This window comes from Oenanthe melanoleuca, chromosome 4 (assembly GCF_029582105.1).
Source record: "Oenanthe melanoleuca isolate GR-GAL-2019-014 chromosome 4, OMel1.0, whole genome shotgun sequence".
NCBI lineage: Eukaryota > Metazoa > Chordata > Aves > Passeriformes > Muscicapidae > Oenanthe > Oenanthe melanoleuca.
This window is the reverse complement of record NC_079337.1, coordinates 62,612,415-62,638,658: the sequence shown is the minus strand read 5'-3', so window position 1 is coordinate 62,638,658 and position 26,244 is coordinate 62,612,415. Positions and strand designations below refer to the sequence as shown.

General features: G+C 40.0%; 1 protein-coding gene across 3 annotated transcripts in view; it reads right to left on the bottom strand.

Annotated features, from left to right (window-relative positions):
* FAM53A (family with sequence similarity 53 member A) overlaps nucleotides 1–26,244 on the bottom strand; it is a 68,755-nt gene that overhangs the window by 16,763 nt on the left and 25,748 nt on the right. For 2 of the 3 annotated variants that reach the window (XM_056489465.1, XM_056489466.1), the window contains exons 3-4: nucleotides 24,470–24,524; nucleotides 19,929–20,728 (exon numbers count right to left, since the gene is read on the bottom strand). In XM_056489465.1, the coding sequence (XP_056345440.1) occupies nucleotides 19,929–20,728; nucleotides 24,470–24,524 (855 nt within the window). The remainder of the gene's footprint in view (nucleotides 1–19,928; nucleotides 20,729–24,469; nucleotides 24,525–26,244) is intronic. The other variant, XM_056489467.1, reaches the window with a different exon arrangement.

The following is a 26,244-nucleotide window of genomic DNA, read 5'->3' as shown; positions in this document are numbered from 1 at the left end:
TAAACTCTAATTACATGCTGAAAGGAGAGAAGCAGGAAAAAAGATAAACCACACTAAGTTTATATTTGAGGAGTTTAGAGCAGATCAAGAGTCTCAGCCTCTGGATCAATTTTTTTGTGCACTAATGAAGAATTTCAGTGAGGCTCTATGTTGACTACCTTCAAGCACATCTTTTTTTCTGCCACTATCAGCAGACACTACAGCAGTTACAAGTAACCTTGAAGCCCTACAAAATAGGACATGACAGTTAAGCCACAAGCACCTGTCATACATGTTTTAAGATCTCTCATACTATTTGTACATCATAACACTACTTCATATCACTTATTTCAACCTACTAGTTGAAACTTAAATACCCTTGTAACACACAGCTTTTAAAAAGGACAATTTTCAACACACTGGCTGAAATAGAGTTGCCCAGCATTAGCTGAAGTTCAGAAAAATTTCAGTCCTGCTAAGCAATTTACACCACAGTATTCTTGTTCCAATACTGCCAAGACCACAAAGTTCTCCTGCTCTTTACTGGTAATGTGAATTAGTCTAGAAGACAAGCAAAGCACACTCTGATCAATGTAAAACAGAACTGAAAACTGAGATAGTTAAAATATAACTAGACAAAGGAAAAAAGTCTCATACAGTATCAAAAGCCACACCTGAAGAACACTGGGAATATGCAAAACCCTTTCCCAGAAGGACAGTATCTTTGCAGAGCTTAAATTGCTCAACCTCTGGTCTTAAAGGCTCTTTTAAACTCTGTACTTGTAAAACCTTCAGAGGCTCAAGCATCATATCCAGAATTTTTGATTTGTGAAAAAAGGACCACATAAGTTATGTGCCTTCTGGTTTTACTGCTCAGGCTTGGCTGAGGGAAGGCAGCTGCTTCAGCAGGGAGCTAGAAACGTTAGTAAGTGTGGAATGGCAGCCTCCTGCCACATGCATCCTTCCTGGGTAAGGGGGAAGGAGGAGAGACTGCTCCTACAGCAGGCACCAGTGACCCCAGTGAAGCATCAGGGACCCCAGAAGGGACACACTGAGCCAGGCTTTGGCTCTAATGCAGACCTAAAGATCTGTCCAAGAGTGAGACCTACCACTTCTCCTTCCCCTTCCACTCACAGGCACAGGATGTTGTTCTCCTATTGCACTAGAACATTGTGTCCTTTTGAAAATGAAATAGTTACATATATAAAAATCTGCAAGTAGAATTTCAACACTTTGATATTTCTGATCAAGGCAGACTATGCAATGATACCTGAAACACTAGGGTACTGCAAATACTCAATGTTAAAATTTTTCAGCAGGCCTCCAAAATATAACTCCGTATTTTATCCCACTGAAACACTTTTATGCTGGAAATACTTCATGCTCAAAACATTCTAGTGACTAAGAGGGCCAATTTTTGCAATCCTCAAAACTGAAATTAAGGGTTTGCATTTGCAAAGAATGAATTGCGAACAGGGACTACACTAAGAGTGTCTGCATTCAGCTGTTCTAAAATAGAGATTGTCCTTCACACCTCACACCCTTCTCACTTGATAACTGCTACACAGGCAAGTCTCAGCTCACTCATACATGGGGCCTTCCTACAACTTGTGCCCTCAAAGTAACGAGTTGTCAAATTGGTGGTATGATTAGGAAAAAAAAGTTAAAGTCCAGGCTTCCTTTGGTAATACTGCAAAATAATTCATGTGAAAAAATGTTAGTGCTGTTTTCAAATTAAAGTCAGAGGGTGTTTCCCTGCTACAGAAGAAACATGTTTGATAGACTGAAGATAACTCTTGTCAAATCATCCTGTATACCTTGCATTAATAAAGAACAGTTCAATTTAACAACAGTATAGTTCAGATGAGTTCATGCAGCAAAGCAGCAGTGGTCCTAGGTCAGAGAAATAAAAATTTGTACAAACATCTGCAAAAAAAGCTCCATGAGTTGATCCTCTCTCCTTTCCCAGTTTCCCAAGTACTCTGCATTTCTGCTTCCCCCATCATCCTTCTTTATGATGCCTACAAGAACTCTTGTAGACTAAAAAAAAAAACAACTGCCAAGGTTACACTTGACAAATTAGTTGTTGAAACTGTTTTAGTTTACATCAGTTTATCAGTTTCTATACCTAATTTGACTACTTGAGTACTTAGTCACTTGGTTGAAGTTAACAAGGTTGCCACATTAATAACTGAGTTATCAGCACACTGTTGGCTGCTCAGCAGTGCTAGAAGCAAGTAAAAACAGTTGCCTGTAGTAACTGAGGATGCCTTTGCTTTTTCCCAAAAGCAAAGGAAGACAGTTACAATGGAAGTGCTTGCTGTTCAGCAAACATCCAGATCGATGGAACAGTCATTTCACAGAGCACTGAATGAACCAAGTTATTTTTTAACCACTGCAAGTTCAAGATTCTTTAAAAAGGCTGTTGGGCGGATGAAGTCTGTCACACCAGTATTGCAACAAGAACAACTAATGGAAAACTACCCAGGTTTCTGTTTCACACAGCGTGCTGCAGCTCAGGCTCCAAAAGGTTTGGGCTAAGACAAGCTCTTCACATTTCTGCCATTTTATTGTTGAAGTCAGAGCATTTTAGCCACTGCAGGCTTGCCAAAAACACCCTGTCAGCAAGACACATCTTTTGACATAGCAAAATTAAGCTTAGCACAAAGGCACCTATCTACTACTTATCCAGTTGATGACTTGCACTAGAAATATTATTTAATCCCTGATTATCTTCTACTGCACTTCAGAGTTAAGAACTCCCATTCAGGAGCTGCATTTTGTTCTCTCACTTCATTATTACATCAGACCTAATCTCCAAGGTACCACCTTATTCCCCAGCTAATGCAAATATTTACTTGAACTATTTAATTGCATTTTTCAACCAGACAGGTGATGTCTGATCAAAGTATTTTCCTGAAAGTCAGATTCACAACAAAGCAGATGTGTTCACGTGGCAAAGCAACCCCAAAATCTGTGGTGGGATCTCCAACACTGGGAACAGTGCAGAGAAACTATAACCATGACAACAGCAACTCACCTGCAAAAAAAAGAGGCTGCAACACCTCCTGATATCAAAACAACACAAGTCCTTACTTCATCCTGCATTGCCCAAATACAAGCATGTTTTCCACTCCAAACTGACACTCTCGATCTTGAGAGCAAACCTGAAACCAGCTCCTTCTGCTACACATACATGAATAATTTATATAAATAAAAGTGAATCAATTTAGAGAATTATGCAAAAACTAAGAAAACCAAAGACTCCAGGACTTAAAGAAAAGCATGTTAAAATAATTCATTTTTTAATCTCTGCTTACGCAGAAAGTCAGACAACTCCAAACATCTGGATATGAAGAAACTAGCAAGATTTAAAAGAAATTTAGTCTCATTTAGTCCTGATTTTCTTTACACTCACCTGAAAGTAACTGTACTAACTTCTGACAATTTTTTTCATTTAGCAAAAATTCTTTAATCCTTTGCTTCAAAACACACAGTAAAAACCTCATACACCTGACCACGTGAATCCTGGTAAATCCCCACAGAGATTCCAGGAACACTCAAAATCCACACCAGAGGACTGACTGCCCACCAGCACTATGTGACCTTCCTGTTGCTCTCTCCCTTCAACCATACCAAAAAAGTCCCCAGATTTTAGAGGTTTCTGGGCACTGTCTGTTCCTGGGTAGCTCTTCTAAAACAGACAAGATTCCTTTTGCTTTTTGCCAACTTAAACAATTCTCATTTCAAAATGGAAATTCTCCCCTACACACAAGTCCTCACCCTTGTAATTTTTGCAACAAAAGCTCATTTCACACCACGACTGCAGCTGCATTTGTTGTAAGCCAATTTTCTTCCTTCACCAAAAATCCCCAGCACTCATTACAGTCAAGTAGTCTTACAGATACAAGTCTGAAGCAAGTTATTTTCCCTAATATGTTTATAAACCACACTGAATTTAAAAAGTCTTTTTGAACATCAAAAACCCCACAGAAGATGAGTCTTCTCCACTAATCCAGTTTAAACCTAGTACTTTCTTATCTTCTTGTGTGCACTGATCTCACAGGAAGTTTCTTGGGTGGAGACTTAAAGTTTTCAAAAGCCTCTGAACTGCATCTGAATTACTAGTCTGGCTTTATTGCACATTCCCACTTTCTACAATCCAAACAGACCTTAAACCAGAATATAGTTCCAGAGAAAAATCTCTGCCCTGGCATATCTTCGTGCCCTTAGAGCTGAGGAGATCACACACCCCACTCAGCAGAGCAATTATGCCATATTCTATTTACCCTTACTGACATAAGCAAAGCAGGTTAAAAGACTTTTCCACAAGAGAGGCAAGGGAGCTGAGTGACCAGACTTCAGTCCACGGGTGCCCAGAACAGCAGCATGACACAACTAGTCTTGGAAGTGACACCTTGTGCCAAAAGGAAAAGGGTGAGTTATTCAAAACCATGCTATGACACAGCACTTGGAATAAAAAAAGTCAAGTTACAGTCTGTACTAGAGACCCTAACAGCAACAAAGCTGCACTGCCTACAAAAATAAATTAAGCATTGAACCTCAACTGCTTACTGCAGGAAAGTACACAGAAAGGTAAGTCCAGAAGAGAATAATTGCTCCTTCTTCATCAAGACCAGAAAGTTTTCTAAGAACTGCACCTCTTCAGTTTCACGTATTTAAGAGCACTGGTATGTTCATCTCAAGTGTGGCACACAAACCTGCTCCAGACTCTAATGTTGTCCTCCACAACCAGCTAAATCATCATTTTTGATTTTTCCATGACACAGTGCAGCAATACTGAGACCCTCATATGAAGGAGAAATCTATTCAACACACAAAACAGCAGCTCAAAGATGGAGGTGGCAATACATCTTTGTGACAACACATCTGGAGACCGCTTAAGAATGGGAAAAATATGCCCCAAAGTGTAGATTATATCCACAAACTTCATGAGTTAAAGCTGAGTGACAGCCACATAAGGGAAGGCTGGAATATTCATGAACTTGATTGAAATGATATCATGAGCACATTTATAGAGAAGCACAAGGTCACACCATCAAACTGCATCACGAGGAATTAATCAGTTGGAAGGGTCAGAGCAGGACAAGAAAAACAAGTGACTGCAGTCACCAACACAAAACAGCCTAAAAGGAGAGAGAATAAAAGCAAACAGAAAAAAATAGAGGTAGGCAAGGTTCACAGTCTGCTTCAGCAGAGCCTGGCTCACTTTGCATGGCTAGAGACAATCAGCAGTAACTTTCTCTAAGCAGGCACACTGCAGAGCAATCAGCTGGAAGGAAGAGCTAAGGAGCCAGCCAGGGCACAAGCACACTTGGTAAGGACATGTGATATGATCAGCCATGAGTAAGTTTAAGAAATTACTCACAACCATCTTCTTCATGGCAGTTTTCTAAAATAAACCAACCATGATGGGAATGTACAACAAAATCCAGTTCCAATTAAAATTCATGTTAGATGGTGCTCACGTGCTAATCCTAAAAGTAAATCAAAACAAACCACAGCAGCTTCTGTGATATTCACTGATTTTTACAGAGCTCAGGAACCTGTGCAATCTCTTCCAACAAGAGACTTCAGCTTGGCTATACTTCTAATGGTTAGTGCTTCTTGGAAACTGATGCTTCCACAGTATGTAAGCCTAGTGAAGAAGGTTAAGGAAGAGAAACTAGCAGGGTGGGGAGTGTTACACAAGAACAAATTTATCATAAATCTCAGGACATATTTAAATAGATCACAGAAAAATAGTTTGACCACAAGCTGGCCAGTGAAGGGTGAAAGTAGCCTTACTCTGTGTACACAAAACCTTTTCAGATGGAGAGAAGAAAAAAAACTCAAAGTAGGTATGAGTCACTTAAAGAATTTAAATACAACTGCTTTGGAGCTGAGGTGTAGAAGGGGAAGGAGGTTTGAAGCACAGGGAGTTAACAGCAGCACTCATAGTTCAATAACAGTTCCACTGAAGTTTGTTCTTACAGATTAGAGGTTATTACAAATACAACAGTTCACTAAAAATGCATTTCAACATCCTGCCCCTCCTTCATTTCCTCTCTGTAATCCTTTGGTTTACAGTTTCCAAACATGAACTTCAAGGACCAAGTTATTTCTGCTGTAACCCAAAGGTAAAACCACTAATATGCATTACAAACCATATTATCATTACAAAACTGGACTTGACCCTCAGTCTGAATGGATATAGATCAAACAATCCCCCATGGAAGACATGATGAAGTCTGTTTAACAGCAAGGGAAAGACTTCACCAAAACAGAAGAAAAAACCATCCCAGAGTGACAGCAGCTAAATCAGCCAAGCAATACTGCCTGCAACATCTCCTGTAAGATATCAAAGCAAAAAAAGGTTGTTTTGTTTTTAGATAAACAGAGGAGAAACTCAAAGTGTCCCAAACCTGTCACTTGTTACACTCTGCAGACAATATGTTGTAGCACCAGCTTCAATTAGGTCACAGTTCCTGCCACTCCCACAAGTTACTGAAGGACAGAGAAACACCTCATATTGCTGCTACTACTTGTGGTAAATGTAGCAGTATATTGATTTCTGCTTTGTGTAACTGGCAGTTGTTTCATCACTACTCAGGAGAACAGGAATCTTAACTGAAATTATTTCACAGGTGCATGAGGAACTCCTAAAGTAGAAGATCCAGCATGTATCAGTAGACTCATACCTGAAGAAAAAAATAGCATTTATGCCTAAACAGACATTTGAAACCAAAAGGCCGTCTCAAGAACATCAGCTTTACAAATACTGCTGCTCAGGGAATTAATAATTGGAAGAGACAGGCACTGAGAGCTATTTATAGACCTAGAGCATACACTAAAAAGGTTGCAGAGGACATTCCTTCCTTCCCCCTCCAACTCTGGCATCCCCTCCTGAAGTACACTAACATGCTTTTTTTAACCCATAGCTTTAAGGCACTAACTTCCAGACTATCAAACTACTGACAAAGGCAACAACACCAAAAAGGAAAAAAAAAATCCCCAAATTCTGCTTGGGAACACACCTTTTGGGCAGTTTTCATCCTTTTGCCACCATCCTCTGGCTGCTGACTGCAACTTGTCTCACAGTTACCCAGATGCCTTCATATTTTTCAGAATATGTATTAAGGCAGAAAAAGCCAGAACTATGCTAAGTGGATTTCCATTTAACATGGTAATGTTAAAGATTCAAAACCACAGTCATTGATTGCAGAAGCAGATTCACTAAAAAAAAACAAAAACAAGTACAAGCCATAAAAAGAGTTGATCACATGAGCAGAAGGATGTCCTGTGTGTCTGGGAGCAAAGAGTGGACAAGGAGATGTTGGAGTGAGCTCACATGGCTTCACAGATGCTGGATGCTCTCAGATATGCCATGGCTACAACATCCAGCAAACATCAGGGTCACTAGATCCCAAGCCTACCTAGTCAGGCCATGTTTTGTATAAAGCAGCTTCTTACAGTAGCCTAAGAATAGCTCAGTGTATTTATACAGAACTAACTGTGGGTCATGCCACCACACAAGAGGATCAGAGCACTCAGTTCCACTGGATCTTTCTGCTACAAGTCATAGAATATTCCTTACTGCCATAATGCAAGTGTAGCAGGATTTAGCTGGCAGGAAGGCCAGCTGGTTTTCTGGACAGTTATTCTCTACAAAGATCTAAACAGGATTTTGACACCAGACCAAAGAACTTGAAAAAAATCCCTAAACAAAAAGGAGCAGAGCAGAGCTGCAAAAATAACTCAGAGCAAAGCCAAAGGAACTCACAGAACAGCAATGTACATGGAGCAGAACCTGAGGAGTGGCAAGCTGTGTAAACTACTTAATTCTGCACATGTCCTGTTCTCACACAGTAAATAGAGAAGGAATCACTCCTGCTTCCAACCCTCCCATTCTCCCTCCAAAAGAAAGAGAGCTTACAGCAGCAAGTAAAAGTCCATAACACCCTTATAAAACATAAGGACATGCAGGAACACACAGATACAGTAATAGGGAAAGAAGCTGGCAACACTCAGGAAGAAAAAAGTTTTTAGACCATGTGAAATTAGCCAGCAGACATCATGCTGGGCTGCCAATTCCCAGTAAACACAGACATGCATTTTGTAAAGATGCTTAAATGCCATCTGAAAAAAAATATTGACGCTCAGTAGAACAGTTCCATACTTTAGGTTTGTACCATGTAGGATTCATCCTAGAGGAAAAGGCCTTACATGCAGACAAAGGTTTCCTTTTTCAAGGCCTGTTACTGAAGGAGCTTTTCAAGTTCAAGAATCTTACTTTTTTTTTTTTTAAGAACACAGCTGGGCAGAATAGCATCCAAATTCAACAGTATCAGAGGCAGAGACCAGAGGTTCTCCAAACCCTGTGTCAAACCATCAGATTAACCCCTTCAGGCAACAATGTTCAAGGTAAGAAAAACAGTCATCTGTCTTTGAAAAATAACTAGGTCAAGAAAAATACTCTGCTGTGGTTAGAAAAAAACCCACAAGGCCACTTCTTGACAAACTTTATGACCCATATAACTCCAGTTTGGAATGTAGTTACCAGTTGTTTTAGCACAGAAAACTTAAATCTGTTTGTGACAGCAAGATGATTTTAAGGATAAATACTGGAGAAAAAAAATGCTCCCCTCTAACACCACTCAACCTAAAGAGATTTTGTAACAAATTAAGGGCTCCATTAATTAGAAATTACAGCTATAAGCAAAGGACGTTTTTCATCATAATGAAGGGGAGAATTACACAAGAACTGTATTAGCCAAACTCAGATGCAACCAAAATGGAGCCTTAGATAGCAAATCCCAACCCCCTTCCCTCCCCTTTTTTAAGCGACCTAGATACTCATGTTGTTCATGGCAGGAAGAAGTAAAAGAAAAAAAAAATCAAATTTAAAGTCTATTATCTCCAACAAGTTGGCAAACTGTAGATTATTCCTCAGGTACACTGATAGCAGAGTAAATCAAGTCTGGGTAACTGGGCCTATTTACTAAAATAGGATTAGAAAAGTTAAAAGCATGCTTGAATTCAAGCCTGGTAGAAGCTGAAGGTATTGGGACAGGACCTGCTGGTCCCGCCTGAAGGATCTGTCATCAATATGAACAGTTGCTCCCATAGGTCTGAGACTACACAAGAAGACTCAGATGTGCCCTGGAGCTCTTAGGAAAAGCTTTCCTTTTCTATAACACTTATTTTGAAAGGCCTTCCTTCTCAAAAATGGCTGTTCCTTGGATAAGGTGCAAAGACTAACAGCTCTAGTGTCAAAAAAAATCATCAATAACCAAAGGAATTTCACGAGTTTAGTACCAGGCACAGAGCTGTATACAAACAATATCAGATGCACTGAAATAGCAGGGATTTGGAGACCAGATACCAAATGCTATGGGCAGGACTCTCCCACAAGTGTGAGCTCTGATGAATAAGTGCCCCAGGCTACTCTCAGAAGAAGCCAAATACTGGCAACTGGAAACTTCCATCTTACTGAAGTAATTATTTGTGGTGCTTTGAACTAAGCTAAAATTACATAGTCTTTGATATATCAAGGATCCTTCTCATCTAAATCAGTATGAAGCTAGCACTACATACACACCAATACAGGCAAAATATATCACTTGTCCCCCTCACTATTATTACTTTTTAATAGACTTCGTTTAATTTTTAATAGATTATAGCTTCATCTGTGATGCCCTAAAATATACTCAAGAATTAAGTAAATAAGAGTTCAGAAGGTAACCCCATAAGATCAATTCATATTGTATTTTATACAAAAAGTTGGCATTTCAAGGTCTCACATATTAGATCAAATTAGAAACTGGGTATAGAACATTTCTCTAAACCACCCCACTAAAAATACCTGTCAGGTGCTAAAGCTTAGCAGGACCAGGACACTAATTATCCATGATTCATTAGCCATCCCACAAATCTGTTATTGCTTCTTCACATGGAAAGTTCTTAAGGACTGTCATATTCTGAAGCCTGGCAGTCAGAAGTTGACTCACTCAGAGACAAAACATTATTACCAAAATATAATGCCTGTTTCATACAGACATTGTAATCACCATTGTATTTGAAAGATGAAAACAAGGAAAAGGAATTCAGCTTCCCTTCCTCTGAGTCCTCCTCATACAAAACTCAAACCACAGGGGTGGCAAGGGGAGGGGAGTGAGGAAGGGAAAAACAAATACTCAAAGTGGTTTCTATAACCAAACCCTTCATAATTTCAAAGCTTGTATGACATTAACATGCTGCAGAGTGACCACAGGAAAGCACAGCTTCAGAGAAGATAATGCCTTATACCAGTGCCTTGCACACTGCCATTTGCTTAAGGAGTCCAAACTTAAAATTACACAATAGAGGTTGTGAAAAGTGTTTCACAGTTAGCACATCTTCATCTTCATAAAATAAAACACAAGAAAACCAAAGCAGCAAGTGATGAAGGAGGGTCTGTAATTCAGAACAAAAAAGGATACAGTTTTAGTTACTTTTTTTTTACCTATAGAACTTACTGGAAAAAATTAATTCAAGTTACTAAACACTTTATTGGATGGGGAAGAGGAGTCTCAATTACATCCCAGATTCAACAAGAACTGGGAGGAAGTTGAGAAGCATTAGTTTCAACATCTCATTTCATAATTACACATGCCCTTTTCTCTAGCTTTATTCAACTGTAGAATTATCTGAAATGTTAAGTTCAAGAAATTGACAGAGCAAAGACCAATTGCTATCAGAGATGTTTCTACTTGAGTAAAAAAATTGCAACCATAAAGGTTCACATGAAGTTCAAAAGAAAAGTGAATTCCACAGGGCAGTGTCCCTGATAATTAAATCCACTTGGAGCCGAGTTACATGTTACTTGGATAGAGCCTTCAAGTTGTACATGTAAATCTCAGACAAGTCAGTTCAGCAGCCACAGACCATTGACACCATTGGGATCTTCAGCCCTACAAGATTCACTGTCAAATTAAGTTAGGACCTGTCCTGCCCTTCTTATAGGCAGATGTTGGAAGTCTATAGAGTGTTTACCTCCTCCTGAAAAAAATATGAGATTAGATATCATTCTTCATTTTAAGGAACTGTTCTCACTTCCACAAAAATTCATAACACATTAAAGAACTAAAAACCACACTTGAGTCTTTGCACCACCCCAGTAGCAGAGAAAGCTCCTGAAGTTTGCTCCCCAAAGGCCCTTGAAAGTCAGTCATGGCACAAGTGTTGTCCTTAGGCCCTGCTCCTACACACATTTTGTGAAAATTCTCAGCTCTTTGTACAAGAGTACCTCTGCTTTCACCTGGTACAATGCCTGAAATTATTTCAAAAATTAAAGCCTAATTTTGCTATGTTGCTTTGCCAGTTATTAAGCATAATACCCAGTTTTAAAAATAAAGATTTTCACACGCTTACACTAAAAACCATCTGGTAAGGGATGGAAAATGAACATCAGTTTTGCAACACCACAGTGTTAATAGGAACTGTGTAATTATAGATAAGCCTTTTAACTGATGTTAACAAAGTCACTCTTGAAATAGAAAAATTTAGAGACCTCCTACATTACTTTCACACAACAGATGTGCAGTTCATCTATTTAGGATCAGAAAGATGAAAGAAGCCATACAACCATGTCTGAAATGACAAATCCAACTCAAAACTGATTGTCAGATAGTAACATAACACCCAGTGGAAAATACAGATTTTTGACAAGGTTAAAAAGCTGTCTTTAAGCTTAAGTCAACTACTTATGACACAAACGCATACCCTAAAAATAGTTTCATACTCCCCTGAAAATATCACTGTTATTTAAACAAGTTCCTGCTCAAACAATGGACACAGCAAGAGACAAGCACTAGCTGGCTAAATATGATCAAGAAGTTTAGAAGAATGCTACTGATTTATAATGGCATAAAATAAAGTCGGGGGGAGGGGTTGTTGTTTTGGTTGTTTAGGGTTTCTTTTAAATATCTAGAGCTTAAGCCCAACTTTTTATTCTGATGCAATACATCTTAATTTTTTTTTTTTTTTTTCAGTTTTGAAACCATCACTTGAGTATTTCTAACTTGAACATAGGAAGTAGCATCTGTATTAACACAAAGTAGGGTAAATAAAGCTTAAGATGACTGAAAAAGGTTCATCACTTTCTACAAAACATTCATTTCATTAACCTATTTTACTGGAGTACTTTGAAGAGGTTTAAATTAAGAGACCTAACTATCAGGGAAAGGAATAGTCTAAATGTTTGACTGGAAATGGAGATGTAGCTGAACACCTCAGCTGGCACTACTCAACTCCTTGAAGCTCCACAAGAAGCTCTCATCCCTGGCTATTATTTCTCAGAGCAAAAAGCTCCTGTTCATGTGTAATTCTCTAACTCATAAAAAAATAATTCCAGGCCAAAAAAGCAAAGTCATTGATAAATTTTTCACAAAGCAGAGAAGTGTAGCTGGATATAGGCTCCCAGTCTACAGGTACCACATTTAATATCTGCTATTCCTCCTCCTGCTCCTGCAGAAGTTGCTTTCATATGGAAACTGACATCTCACGTTTTTATTAACTAGAGGACCAGAAAGAATAAGTTCTATTTCCATTAAATATTATCATGACAGTAGGAAAGAAATCCAAAAATACATGACACTATCTTCAGTGAGTCTGAATAACTTTTATAGCTTAGCCAAAACAGCCTCTGCATCCCACAAAAGACTCTTATCTGCTAAGGAAACCACATCCCTGGAGGCATTTAAAAGGCTACAGTGGACCAAATACTAGAGAAATATATATTGTGGGAAGTAATCATGCATCAACAGAGGCGGCAGGATGATTTAGGACATCTTTCCTCAGCCATGATTTCCACAATTGCTTTTTACAGATTGATAGCCAAATGTAAATAGCTACTCATACAAAATCTGACTCAAACTGATGTATGCTATTTTTTATTAAATTTGATAATATGGGAGGCTTAATCACACTACATAGCAGATGCATATTGCTTAACTTCAGAAAGGCAAATTCAACAGTGTAAGTCAAATTACTTGGGAATTTATTAGACATCTGATGCCCAGAGAGGTGCAGAGCTCAGGAACAGCTGTGCTCTTCCAGCAGTGACACAGCTGGGACTGCCACTGGCCCTCACTGAAGTTTGCTCAAGAAGTAAAAGCCACAGGAAGAAGCATCTCAAGAAACTGCTCCCACCTTCCACATACCTGTTCCTCTCCAAAGAGAATTTTTTCCTGATCTTAGCAATTCTCTGGCCTCTTAATTGATTTACATCAAACAAATACTGCTTGTCCAACCTCTGGCAGATTAAAGCTGACTTGCACTTCATTGTTCAAAATCTTGCAGGCATAGCAGGAGTTGATCTTCACTTTACTGAAGCTTAGAAAACCTGCAAGTATCTTACTGTACTCACTTTCATTCAGACAGTTGTCCTCCAAGGCAAGATTACTCTTAAAGAAAAACCACACTGAAATATTGAAGTTTTTCACCCCCTGCACACAGGGGACACTACATGGGCAAGGAGTTGAAAAATTCTTTGAGGTGCATTGCTCATAATTTATTTCCAGCTATAAATTATGTTTAATGCCTAAAATTACACAAAATGGATTTAAACCACTGTTTTACTTAGCTGAGAAATTTTGATACCATGTTGATATTTGAAATGTAAATAACATTATCTTTTGCTCTCTTGGTTTATGATCTCTTACAGAAATTACCACCACAGGAAAAAAAAAAAAAAAAAAAAAAAAAAGAAAGCCCAACAAGTCCCCAGAGTGTTTTTTCAAAGTAAAGATAGGCCAGAATTAGTTCTCTTTTTCAAACATTAACTTAAAGACTTGCCTGGTCATAGGTATCGAATTTTAAATAACTAAAATTCTCTTCTTGGTTCAATTGCTTCATTCGTAGCTGTTCTTTCTCATCTTGATCTTAGACAAAGGGAAACTACTAGTGTTATACACCTATATTTGCTACCATTTTATTGATCCTACTCAACCCCAGCCCAATCCTTCTGTACATGTCACTCATCTGTATTGTATTTTCCACAAACCATATTCCAAAACCCAAGGGCATGGAGGGTGCCCTGCAGCACAAGATACCCACATAGAGTGCAAGGACATCTACCACCCATTTATCTGAGCACTGCTGCACCATGAATGCACCACTGAATTGCACCATGTCTTACACAGGTAGCAAACCAGACCTACATTCTGACAGAGATGCCATGGTACATCTTGCAAGTGAATCACAAGAGCTTAAGAGTTTACATGCTGCAGTTGTATTAAAGACCTTCCCCAAATCACACTGCACCCTGTGCAGGGCACAGAACAGCCTTTGCTGCCTCCACAAGCAGAAATTACACCTACCCCAAATAACCTGTTTGTTCCCATTTAGACAGGAGGCTACGAGAGACAAGCTTTACATAAGCATCTCAAGCTATTTAAAGCAACATGTTTACTATTTCCAGAACACAATCTGAATGAACTTCATGAGCCAGCACTTAACCTACTTTAGCCAGGGCAGCCCTGACTCACAGGGCAGGCACCCTGGGAGCTTAGTGAGGGACTTGATATCACTTCTTTATCTTGCACATGCTAAAACAGCAACCTGGGAGAGAGCTTAATAAAAGGGAGCAGCTCCTTCACTGCACTAATCACAACAAGAATTCAAAGAATCAAGAATGCTTCCACATTTACTTTGCTTAAACTTGGTGAGGTCACAGTATGGCTAATCCATAAACCTGTCCCCATACTAACCATTACAGTAACCTCAAAGGGCAAAAACCAGTTTTTGCCTGGTAGTTCTCAGACTGCAACCACACACAGTTACCCTGGCTTATATACCTGAATAAAAGAATTAGAATTACAGCTCACACTTGTATCTATTCACGCTGGCTTCTACAAACTGACCCACACAAAGTGAAACAAGTATGTGGATGCAGAGATTGCACAATAGAGATCAGGAGTTACCAGGAAAGTCTCTGTAATAAAAGCAGCAGCCACCTGACCCAAGTTCAGTTGCAACACTGCTGATGTGCTCTGCCCTTTATTAAGTACTGCCTCCTCCTCCCACCCTTCAGGGACACATATCCACCCCCAACATTCACCTCTGCTTTATATACATTTTTTAACAGCTGTGGAAATCACTATAACTAGTCCTGCTGCTTATTCTCACATGTAAGTGATACTAATTTTGCTGTTTTGGTCCACGTCTACACACAGCTCATTTGCTCACACTCCCTCTGTGAGAAGCCCTCATTACTATATAGAGCCATTACATCACTGCTATCTGCAGCATAAAGGCAACAGTCATAAAGCAATTCTAGCTCAATTCACATTAAGGATCAAAGTTATCCAAGTGCTTGCCTGCTAAAGAGCTCAAACTTCAAGGAAGACTAAATCAAGCATTCAGGTGTTGCAGGTCATGAAGAACTGTTCACAAAAATTAAACTGTTGTGTAACACTGTGGAGGTCCAAGATATGTGATTAAAGAAGATGATAATCAACAGAAAATAGCTCTTTCAGCAGCTGTCAGAGTTTGAACTACTGATGCACACCCTGAAGCCCCCAAGATGCACAGTGGCAGGAGCCAGGCCATGCTGGAGGAAGTATCACATTGCACATTCATTGTTCCTGCATCCCTCAAAGCAGCTGTTCTGGTTGGGCAGGGTGCCAGCTGCAGCTTTGGCCTGACCTGGTGTGGCACTTAGGATCTCTCTCAGTACCAAGAAAATCCAGTAGTATAAAATCCAGATGACTTTAAAACACTTCTAAGAAAAGCAGCACCCTGTACTAGGAAATTACAACTTCAGTTCCTGAGTTATTTGACTGTCTAGAGACCCTTAAAACTCTTCATTGTGTCATCTCAACAGTCTAATGTTAATTAACATATGAGATGCCCCAGGATTGAATTGCTGAAACTACTACTTATGTGGATAAAGCCAGGTATTTGGTATTAACTATTTAAACAGACCAAACACCACTTCACAGAAAACACAAATAGTTTGGGATTTTTAAGTATACCAGGATTATTACTTTCTGGAACTTCATGCCACCACACTGGGGGAAGCATAACACAACAATGTTCAACAGCAGAAAGACTTCAAACTACAGTGTGTTGTTTGATCTAAAAGAGAATTAAATCTCACTGTCACAGTAAAACTTGCTTACACACCAAAAAACATGTGCAACCTCTTGGCTGCTCTTTGCTTGTCACACCTCAGGATCAACTGACAAAACTCACGAAGCAGAACACTGGAAAAAACTCAGCACTTTCCACTTCAGCAAGGAAACATCTCTCCCCATACTGCAGTTAGCAGTCTAAACACCACCTTGACTCATTCTGTGGCAGCCTCTGAGACAGAGTGGATTTGCTGCAGGAGAGCACAAGCCCAGAGAGGCTCTTGGCCACACGCAGGCATCTCCAAGCCCCAGGGTGAGGGCATGTCTGCTGCCATGGAGGAAGGCTGGCACTGTCACTGCAGCCAGCTTCTCATTTGGTGCTTGGGAATAAGTGCTCAGAGGGCACAGACACCATGTTCTGCCATGCTGCAACTCCTACAGCTCTTCTTGTGCACAAAACTGAATGGAGAAAGTAATTTTGAGCCTTCAGGGGCTGAAAACAACTATTGTATTTTGTTATCTTTTCCTACAGTCTCTTCCACTTGTTTTTACAGCTGTCTTCATGTCCTAGAAGGTCTGATGTTTCACAAGTTTGTATTTTCAGCTTCTAGTCCAGAAAAAGATCCTTCCAGAATTTAGCACTATGTGAGAGCTAAGCAGGGGTGTACAGCAATCTGCCTGAACACTTTAATCTCCTTCTACATACATGAATCACTTGCTTTACTGGATATTAATATAGCATTTTCCATGAGAATTGAAGATATTGCTTCCCAAGTGGGTGTGAAAACCTAAACCAGAGGGGGAGTGCAGTGAAGTGTGAAGGTCTGTGGAAGAATAAAGCAAAGTCAAAGTACATAGAAATAAACAGCTGAAGGTATTCAGAGCTGCCTGATTTCTTTACCTCTTCTAAATAAAGGAACAAATCAGAATACTAAAGATGCAACAGAATCAGCAAGCCACTCTCCATGAACAAGAACAGAAAACCTTGGAAAACCTTGCTTTCAGAATTAGACTTTTGATTTTCTAGCACAAATATTTATCAAATTACTAGAGACTGAAGCAGCAATGAGCAAGTATATTTTCAGAATTCAACTAGCAAAAAAACCAACTCAGTAATGAAAAAGAAGCCCAAAACAACCAACACCAAAACAAAAACAAGATGATAAAACACATCAAACCCACTTTTCACCCTCCTCTGCCTCTAAAAATTCACCCTACCACAGCTATTCAAGATCTTCATTCAGATATAACAGCCTTTGCTTCAAGCTAAAGTAAATGAATCATTTAGTGCTGATAAATACTGATTTGAGAGAATTCCTTGCTGAGAAGCCTTCTGCAATTTTAGCAGGTGTTTGTGTCAACCTCTCAGGACACCAGAGCATTGCAGAAATGTCTGCAGCCCCAAAACTTTCATCTTCAAGCAGCTGCGCCTCCAATATTTGACCCATGTTAAGTTCTCCACAAGCACTATTATCTAACTGCTGACCTGGTTTTGAGCAACTGCTTGGTAAGTTGAGCCTTTCAGGAAGATTTGAGAACATGAAAATATTTGCAGTAAAGCTTAAAACAAGAATCCTTAAAAGTGCTCTTTTCAACAGAGGTATTTCATAAACTGACTTGGAAGTGAATTTGAAATCACAGAGAAAGTATTTTTGGAAACAATAAGGAGCCATCAAGATACATGAAAGGAAGGTCTTACTGAACTTTCCCTAATGGTAGCCCTGATCTTCACTGATCTCTATGCAGATATAGGACACCTTGTATGACACTTCAAAACAAGCCTTCTGTAGTATTAGCTCATAATACTTTGCACAGCAGTAATTTTGCTTAAGTTTCAAACCATATACATCTGCCAGGATTTGGGGCATGCAGAAAAGGTAATTATGAAGACTAACAATAAAATGGGTAAGCAAGTAGACCTTCTAAAAAATTTCACCATGTTTCTTAGTATCTCTTAGAGACTTAATTCAATTTTTACTTTACATGTTTCCAGTACCTGCCTAGGTTTTAAACATGCTTTCAGTAAAGTTTAGCATGTTTGGAAATTGATGTATTTTGATGTATTTCCAAGCTATAGTTTGTGCCTTTGATTAAACACACAGTAGTATCTTAATGGGAAGATTCTACTGAAATAGTTGGAAAGAAAATATCAGGCCTTGACACTGCAGAATAAACTACTCATCATGATATCATCACTTCAAAATAGTCTTACAGGAAAAAGTAGTCAAATAGTGCCATATACAACTCTGCAGCAAATTTAAACAGCCAAAAATCTTCCTATAGTCATAGGATGTAACAGGCTTTCTCCATACATACTGCTGTATGGATTATTTAAAAGTAAGAGCTGAGTAACTGAAGCTATTCAGTAGCCTGAAATATTGTATCTCACCTCCAGAGCCTGAAGAATGCAAGCACTGAGTCTAGCCAAAAAAGGGGCAGGTTTTAAATTTTGCATCAAGAAACCCGCATTAGACCACACAAGCAGTTGAAAGGCAAATCCAATAATACTTCTGGTCTAGATTAGCAAACTAATCCCAGCAGTGATTAACACAGAAACAGGTAAGATCTGATTAGCTAACTAATAAACTTGCATCTTTGCCAAAACTCAGCATACTGTCTAGTCATACCTAGAACAGAACTGGTTACCAACCTTGTAACTAAATAGATTGTTCTGCCCCACCAGCTTCACCAAATATGTTGTATTTAAAAAAAAAAAAAAATATATATATATATAATGTATTTTAGGATATAAAGAAGTTGCTTGACAAAAGTACAAGGGAAGAGCAGTTGTCATCACAGACTTTTAGCCAAGTGGATATAATAAATTAGCTACCATCAGATAATTCCAGTATCTTTCTTACTGCTATTTTTCCCATATATTGTGATGTAAAGCCTACTAATACTGGGGTACCACAAACTGCATGTTTTAGCCAACACTGTCTCCTATCCAGCGTTTCTTTTGCACAGTATATCACATACAGGGATACTGGTGCTCAACTATGTCCCTTCCTTACAATTTTACTACTACTTTTGCAAACTGCCTCCTCACCACTAGTCATAACAGGTTACCACACATGCCTTCCAAGTCTGGTGTCTACTGAAGGCAGTAGAGTTATCACAAGCACAAAGTGTTGTCTGACCATAATGTTAGTTTCAATTTTACATTTTGAACTGTAGCACTCAACTCCATGGACAAAGAAGGTCCAAAAAAACATGAGCTGTGTTACATGCATTTGTATTGCCTGTAAAGTATAGGCACGAACTGAAGTTTTCTAGAATCAGCATCTCTACTCTCATGAGGAGGGAAGTAGAATTCTAAGTAACATTCTCTCCATTGAGCTAGAGCACCTGTAGCTTCCATATTAGAATACTATCTCTTTCCAACTGCTTATTAGCAGCATCTTTAGTTAATCCATTTATACAGGAGTCTGCTCACTCTCATTTAGCTTTATGGAATTACTCAAACTAAGGGGAGGCTTAATCAAACAGATTTGCACTAAGATTACTCAGAAATCATGGCATTTGGGAACACAGTGGTATAAATTCTTTGCTACCATGTCTACTCCATTCCCCATGGCTTCCTTGCTTGTCAAAAAGCCATTTTTCTGTGACCTCTGCTTTAAGCACTCTATATCCAGTAGAATGGACTTGAAGAACTGGGTTTCACAGGCAAGACCTAAGTTGCTTTAGGGTATAGTGCAAGCAACCTGCTCTCCTGCTGAAGGCGACAGATACAGAGGGCACAAGCAAATCTGCAACTACAAGTTAGTGCTGATCTAGAAACAGCCTCTCTGCAAGAGCTCCCTTCCCACACCGAGGAAAACAAAATCTCACCCGTGTCATTTTAAAAAAGTCTAACGATGGCCTGTTCCATCGTACGTCCTCCTCCCGTCTGCGCTTCAGCCGGCTCTTCTTCTCGTTGAGGACGCAGGGCTGCGAGCGGCACCGCAGCAGCCCCTGCCGCCGGCTGAGCTCGGGTGTGGAGGTGGGAGTGCTGTTGGCTGAAGGCAAGAGGTTCCCTGTCTCGGTGATGTGCTCCTGGGAGAGGGAGAGGCGGCGCCTTGGGTTAAAGTCACAAGGGCCCCCGGAATTCCAGCGGGTGCCGGAGCTCGTGCTGCCCTCGCTGCTGTCCACAAACCCGCTGCTGGCGGAGGAAGGTCTGGGTACCGGAGAGGTGTTGAAGCTGGTGACGGTGAAGACGTTGTTCAGGGACAGGATGTTCTGTGGCAGGCTGATGCTTGTGCTTCTCTGCAAGGTGGCACTTCCGTGGCTGTTGCAGCGCTGCAAGGTAGCGCTGCCGCCGCTGTTACAGCGTCTCTTGGACACGGGAGTCCAAACCTTGGAGCCGCCGGGCTTCCAGGGCGACCTGCAGCGGGCCAGCTCGTCGGGCTCCGACAGCGAGCGGCAGTGGCGCTTGGTGGGCGGCGCCAGCGGCTGGCCCGAGTTCTCGGCCAGGTTCAGCTCGCTGATCCAGCCCGACACCATGGCGGTGCTGCCGGGCTCCGGCTGCCACGGCGCGCTGCCATGGCCGGCGCCCGCGCTGAACGGGCACGCCGCGAACGGGTACGCCGAGCTCCTGCCCGTGTCCGCCTGCAGCGGGTAGCCCCCAGCTAAAGCTTTCCAAGGACTGTCTTCTGAAAGCAAGACAAGACAAGGGTTAAAGATGAAAAGAGAAAGAACGGTTTGTTTTAAAGCTAGTTTAATGTAAAGCCATCAAAATCATCACAAGAAGGATGAGCTGTATATATCCAGCTCTTAATTAAAATTTCACACTAAAAAAAGTAGAAACTCAAAAACACAAAGACCAAAGTATTCCAGGAACCAATCCAGGTATTCCAATGCATAGGTACCCTGTGAACACTTTTTCCTTTATACTGAATAACTGCAGTATGTGTTTTTCAGTGAGCAACAGTTTCCTAGTGCACAGTACATACCACAACTAAATCATGTAACAGTGACAACCTCAGGTACAAACAAAGCAGATTAACAATGTGAGAAGACATCAGGAAACTTATTTTTTAGTGCAAAAGCAAGATAATTTCTTCAGACTGCTATCCTTCATTTATATCTTATGCTTTTCTATTAAGAACCTTATTAAAGAAAACTTGCAAAGGGTGTTCACATTCTCTGGTCTGAAAAGCTTTACTTTAAATTAGAAACAGTAAAAAGTTAAATCAGACTGAAGACTGTTACCTTCCCCCTTTACACTCTGAATACAAGAAAAAAAAACCCAAATCTTAATTTAATGCATAAAATAAAGTAGTCCTTAAGAACCTCCTGCAAGTTTTACTGTGAATGCAGACACAGTGCACAACTCATCTGAAGTGGCAATGCTGGGTTAAAAGCAGTCTGCCAGTGCAGCCTCTCACTCTTTTGTGAAGCGTTTCTTTGAGAACATTCTGCACATTTTACAGCTGTTCCTCCACATTATACAATGAAGTGTAAGAAGAACTACAGCAGACCTTGGATTTGCAAATTGAAAAGCAGCAAAAACTGTTGGCCAGCTAACAGTGCTTCATGCTTGGTTAGAAAATTTGCTAATTTAAACCAATTAGCCAAATAAGTTTCACTTATCTGGGCTTTAAAGAAAGAACATTTAAAATACCCATTTTTTCCCATACACCTATTTTAAGAACCTAGATAGAGCCTAAACACTGAATACTAATATATTCTTATGGTTGACTTTCTAAACTAAGTTTTAGAGGAATCAACAGCTAAAAGATTTGCTGAGTAGCTTTAAAAGTTGCAAACCCAAATAGTTGTACATGTTCCATGCCCAAAGTATGTCATGGATTATCCTGTTTATTTGGATCTTATTTAAAGAACACCCTATTGTCTCAAAATCATTTAACTGTGCAGACAGCTGGCCTATTCAAACATGTTTTATTAGAATTCCTCTGTCCTTCCTCCTCCATTCTTTCAGATGGGTACAACCACATACTGTGCTTTGCCTTAAGCATGCAACCTCTTCAAGGCAGGGACCATCCATAATTCAATGCAAGTAAAAGAGCCAACACAATGAGATCCAGCTAATGTTTGAAACTCCCAGCATCTACTGTAGGACAATTTCCTGCTGGGACTCACCTGATTTTTTTAAATCCTTAGGAAGCTTTCTTCCAGGCTAGGAGGCTTATTTAAAAATTTAATGTAAAAAAAAAAAACTCACAAAATTCAAGAGTTGGATCTGTGCTTTAATTCTTCACATGGAAGAAGCACTTGATTATTTAGTCTGGAAAACAGCTCTAAGATCAGAGTCCAACCATTAAGTTAATTCCACCAAGCCCACTACTAAACCATGTCCCAGGTGCCAGATTTACATGTCTTTTAAATACCTGCAGGGATGGTGACTCCACCACTGCCCTGGGCAGCCAGTTTCAGTACTTGACAAGCCTCCCAGTGAAGAAATTTTTCATAACATCCAATCTAGGCCCCCTCGGTGCAATTTGAGGCCACCTCCTCTTGTCCTGTCACCTGTTATTTGGGAGAAGCCTTTCCCTCATGCACAAGACAGATCACCTTATTGGAGATGGAGATCAGGTTGGTCAAGCAGGACCTGCCTTTCACAAAGCCCAGACTGACAGGTCTGTAGCTCCCAGATCCTCCTTCTGGCCCTTCTGGTAGAAGAGTATCACATTTGGTGACCTCCAGTCACCTGGGACTTCCCCAGGAGCCAGGACTGCAGGTAAATGATGGAGAGTGGCTCAGTGAGCCCTGAACTCCCTCATCCTCTTGGGTGGATCCCATCCAGCCCCACAGACCTGTGTGGATCCAAGTGATACAGCAGATCTCTGACCATTTCCTCTTGGATTATGGGGCTTCATTCTGCTCCCCATCCCTGTCTGCCACCTCAGGGGGCTGAGTACCCAGAGAACAACTGGTCTTACTGCTAAAGACTGAGGCAAAGAAGGCATTAAGCAGCTCAGGTTTTCAGCATCCTTTGTCCCTATATTTCTCCTTGCATTCAGTAAAGGATGGAGATTCTCCTTAACTTTCCTTTTGTTGCTGATGCATTTATAGAAACATTTTTTGTGTTTTATGGCAGTAGCCAGATTAGGTTCTTGCTGGACTCTGGCCCTTCTAATTTTCTCCCTGCATAACTTAACATCCTCATAGTCCTCCTGAGTTGCCTTCCCCTCCCTCCAAAGGTCAACTCTGCTGGCTTTTTTCTTTTAGCCTTGAGCTCCAGCCAAAGCTCTCTGTTCAATCAGGCCAATCTTCTTCCCCAGTGGCTCATCTCCCAGCACATGGGATAGTCTGCTCCTGCACTTTAACACTTCCTTCTGAAAGCACATGCAGCTTCCTGGACTCCTTTGTCATTCAGGACTGCCTCCCAAGGGATTCTGCCAACACAGGCTGAAGTCTGCCCTCCACAAGTTCAAGGTGGCAGTTCTCCTAATCCCTGCCTCTTTTTCCAAGGAAAAAAACCCAGTCACTGCACCCAAGGCAGCCTCTGATCACCACCAGTACTTCCCTGCTCAAAACCAGCAGGGTATCTCTCCTGGCTGAGCTCACTCATCAGCTGCATCAGGGAGTTTTCTTCCACACAGTGCAGGAACCTCCTAGACTGCTTCCTCTCTGCTGTATTGTATTTCCAGCAGACATCTGCTAAGTTGAAGTCCCCCATGACACCAAGGACTAGCAATTGTGAGGCTTCTCCCAGCTGCTTACAGGATATTTTGTATGCCTCTCCTCATCCTGGTTGGGTGGGCTATAACAGACTCCCACCAGGATACCTGCCTAGTTGCTAATGCTATTTAAGATAAAGCACCATTTGCCTTTGAAACCTCTCACAAACCAAGATTCATGTTTTATGAGGAATCCCACTGTGCAAATAAAAGTCCTCCATGCTCACAGAAAAAAATAACATGCAAAATTCCAAATCCACTCCTTAATAAGGCAGTACAAAGGTTACCTATCAATAACTGGAACTACTGTTTTTGCTAGATAAAACTTATTCCAATAGAACCAAGGGGGAATAAAAGCAAGTAACACTTCTTTGAGGGCACTGGACTTCAACTTATGTTTGCATCATGCTGCATGGTCTGTGGCAAAGAATATAATAATGTGTACAAAGATTTCTACTAGCTGAGGAATCTGAAGATGTTTAACATGAAAAACAGCATTAGTGTGCTTCTGTACACCAAGGCAGATATTGAACCAGAAAAAAAAAGTGTTACAAGGGCTTTTTACTATGCAAAGCAGATCACAAGTACAAAACTAACAACCAGCTATTCCCAGTATTGTTCAAAGACCAGCTTAAACCAGCAGGCTCTACAGCAGCATGCTCCATCCCCCTCACCTTATTTACAAAAGAAAGGCTGCTTGCTATACCAATTACCTCAGTAAAACACAGCTAAGGTTTCTGAAGAACTTACCATTGATTTCGAAAGGGAACAAGCTGCCACTTTTGTTCAGCTTCTCAGATGAGTACTGAAATCAATCAGAAAAAAAAAAGTTTTAACTGTAGAAAGAGTCAGCATTCATTTCAAGGAAACCACATGCAGTTTTTAGTTTTCCTATATGTGCACTGAACAATGCCTTTAAAAAGATGGGGTTTTCCAATGTAACTTGAAGAAATTCCTGAACAGCTGATCTTTATAAATAAGCCTCTGGCACCTAATTATTTGTAATGTTCTCTGATATATTGCTAAGTATCAAACTGTTTCAAGAGTTACAACATTAGCCCATGTGAATAAACTGGAAAATTAAAAGTGATAATTCATCCTTAATGAAAAAGCTTTGATCCAATTCTCATTTCAATAGAGAGGAAATTACAATCTGGCAGTTGGGTTTCCATTTTCAATCTTAAGGCTAGAAGGCAAAACACTTCATCTTCAACTAAGGGACAGGAATAGCTTTATCTAAATTAAATATACAAGGTCTTCAAGTTCACCACCACGAATACCATTCCAATCAGGCTTTATTAGTATTTTACATTTTCTTATAATCAATGCAGTGATTTTTTTTTTATCACTTCAAAGTAGAAAAGCCATTGAAAATAATCTTTCCTGACTACTTTTTAAATCTCATCATATTGGTGGGAAACAACATAATAGCCATTTTTAAAACAAGGCTTGTGTGTAAAGGCCTTCAATTAAGCCTCATCAGTAGCATCTGCACAGTAAGACAAGTTTGTAACTGATTTACCTAAAAAGTATTACTACAAAGGCATTCTTAATGATCTAGATTTCCCAGACAATGCACAGAGCTTGCAATCCAGCCTTCTATAAAGGAGCTATAAATAAGTGGCTCATAGCTCCATCAGCCCAAGGGTCATTATTCACTCCCCCACCACCAGCTCAGGATGGAGAGGAAGATTGCTTTAAAAAACAGCAACACACTTTATGTGAACATTGTTCTTTGTGTATAGCCAAAGAAGATAGCATTGTACATACACTTCCTTTCCAGATACAAAGTCAATTTTTAAACAAACATCCTTGGGCTACAAAGCTTTTTCTTTTTTTTTTCTGTACAGCAGCACACAGTGCTAGTGACAACATTATATCCTTGAGCCCCACAGAGACAAACACTGAGCTGTGGTAATATTCCCTTGGTGTTATTGTTTCACAGGTAGGAAATAACAGAACAGATGAAAGGATAGGACAGCAATGAGATCTTTAATCTTATTTTTTATCAGCATTTGCATGAGAGAAAGCATTTTATTTTTACTTCATAAATACATCCATAGACACATTTATACCCTCATTTTAAAGAGGCTACTTTAAGTAAACAGCAGAACCCCAAGTTTAAATCTCATTGGATCTGCTGCTCATTAGTGCAATTCAAACCATTTGAAGTCTGCAACCTGCCAGTTCTATAGAATTCACATTTAAAAAGCCAGTATCCATCATTTACTTTAATCAGGTACCAGCTTCATGTGAAACACAAGAGCACACTAAGGTAACAGTAGTTACATTTCAGCATCCCTGAAGGGGAAATGGACAAATTGAAGACTTAAAGATAAGGTCTCCCAACAAATTCCTCCTTTCCAGCATTCTCCAAATGAAAGGCAACACCAACCTATTCAACTATCAGACTGCAGCTATGGAAAATGTGTTTTTGTAACAAGTTCTGAAAAAAAAATCTTACAGCTTATTTATCCTGATCCAGATGAAAAGGGAGTAAGATGAATTAATATGAGAATCATAGT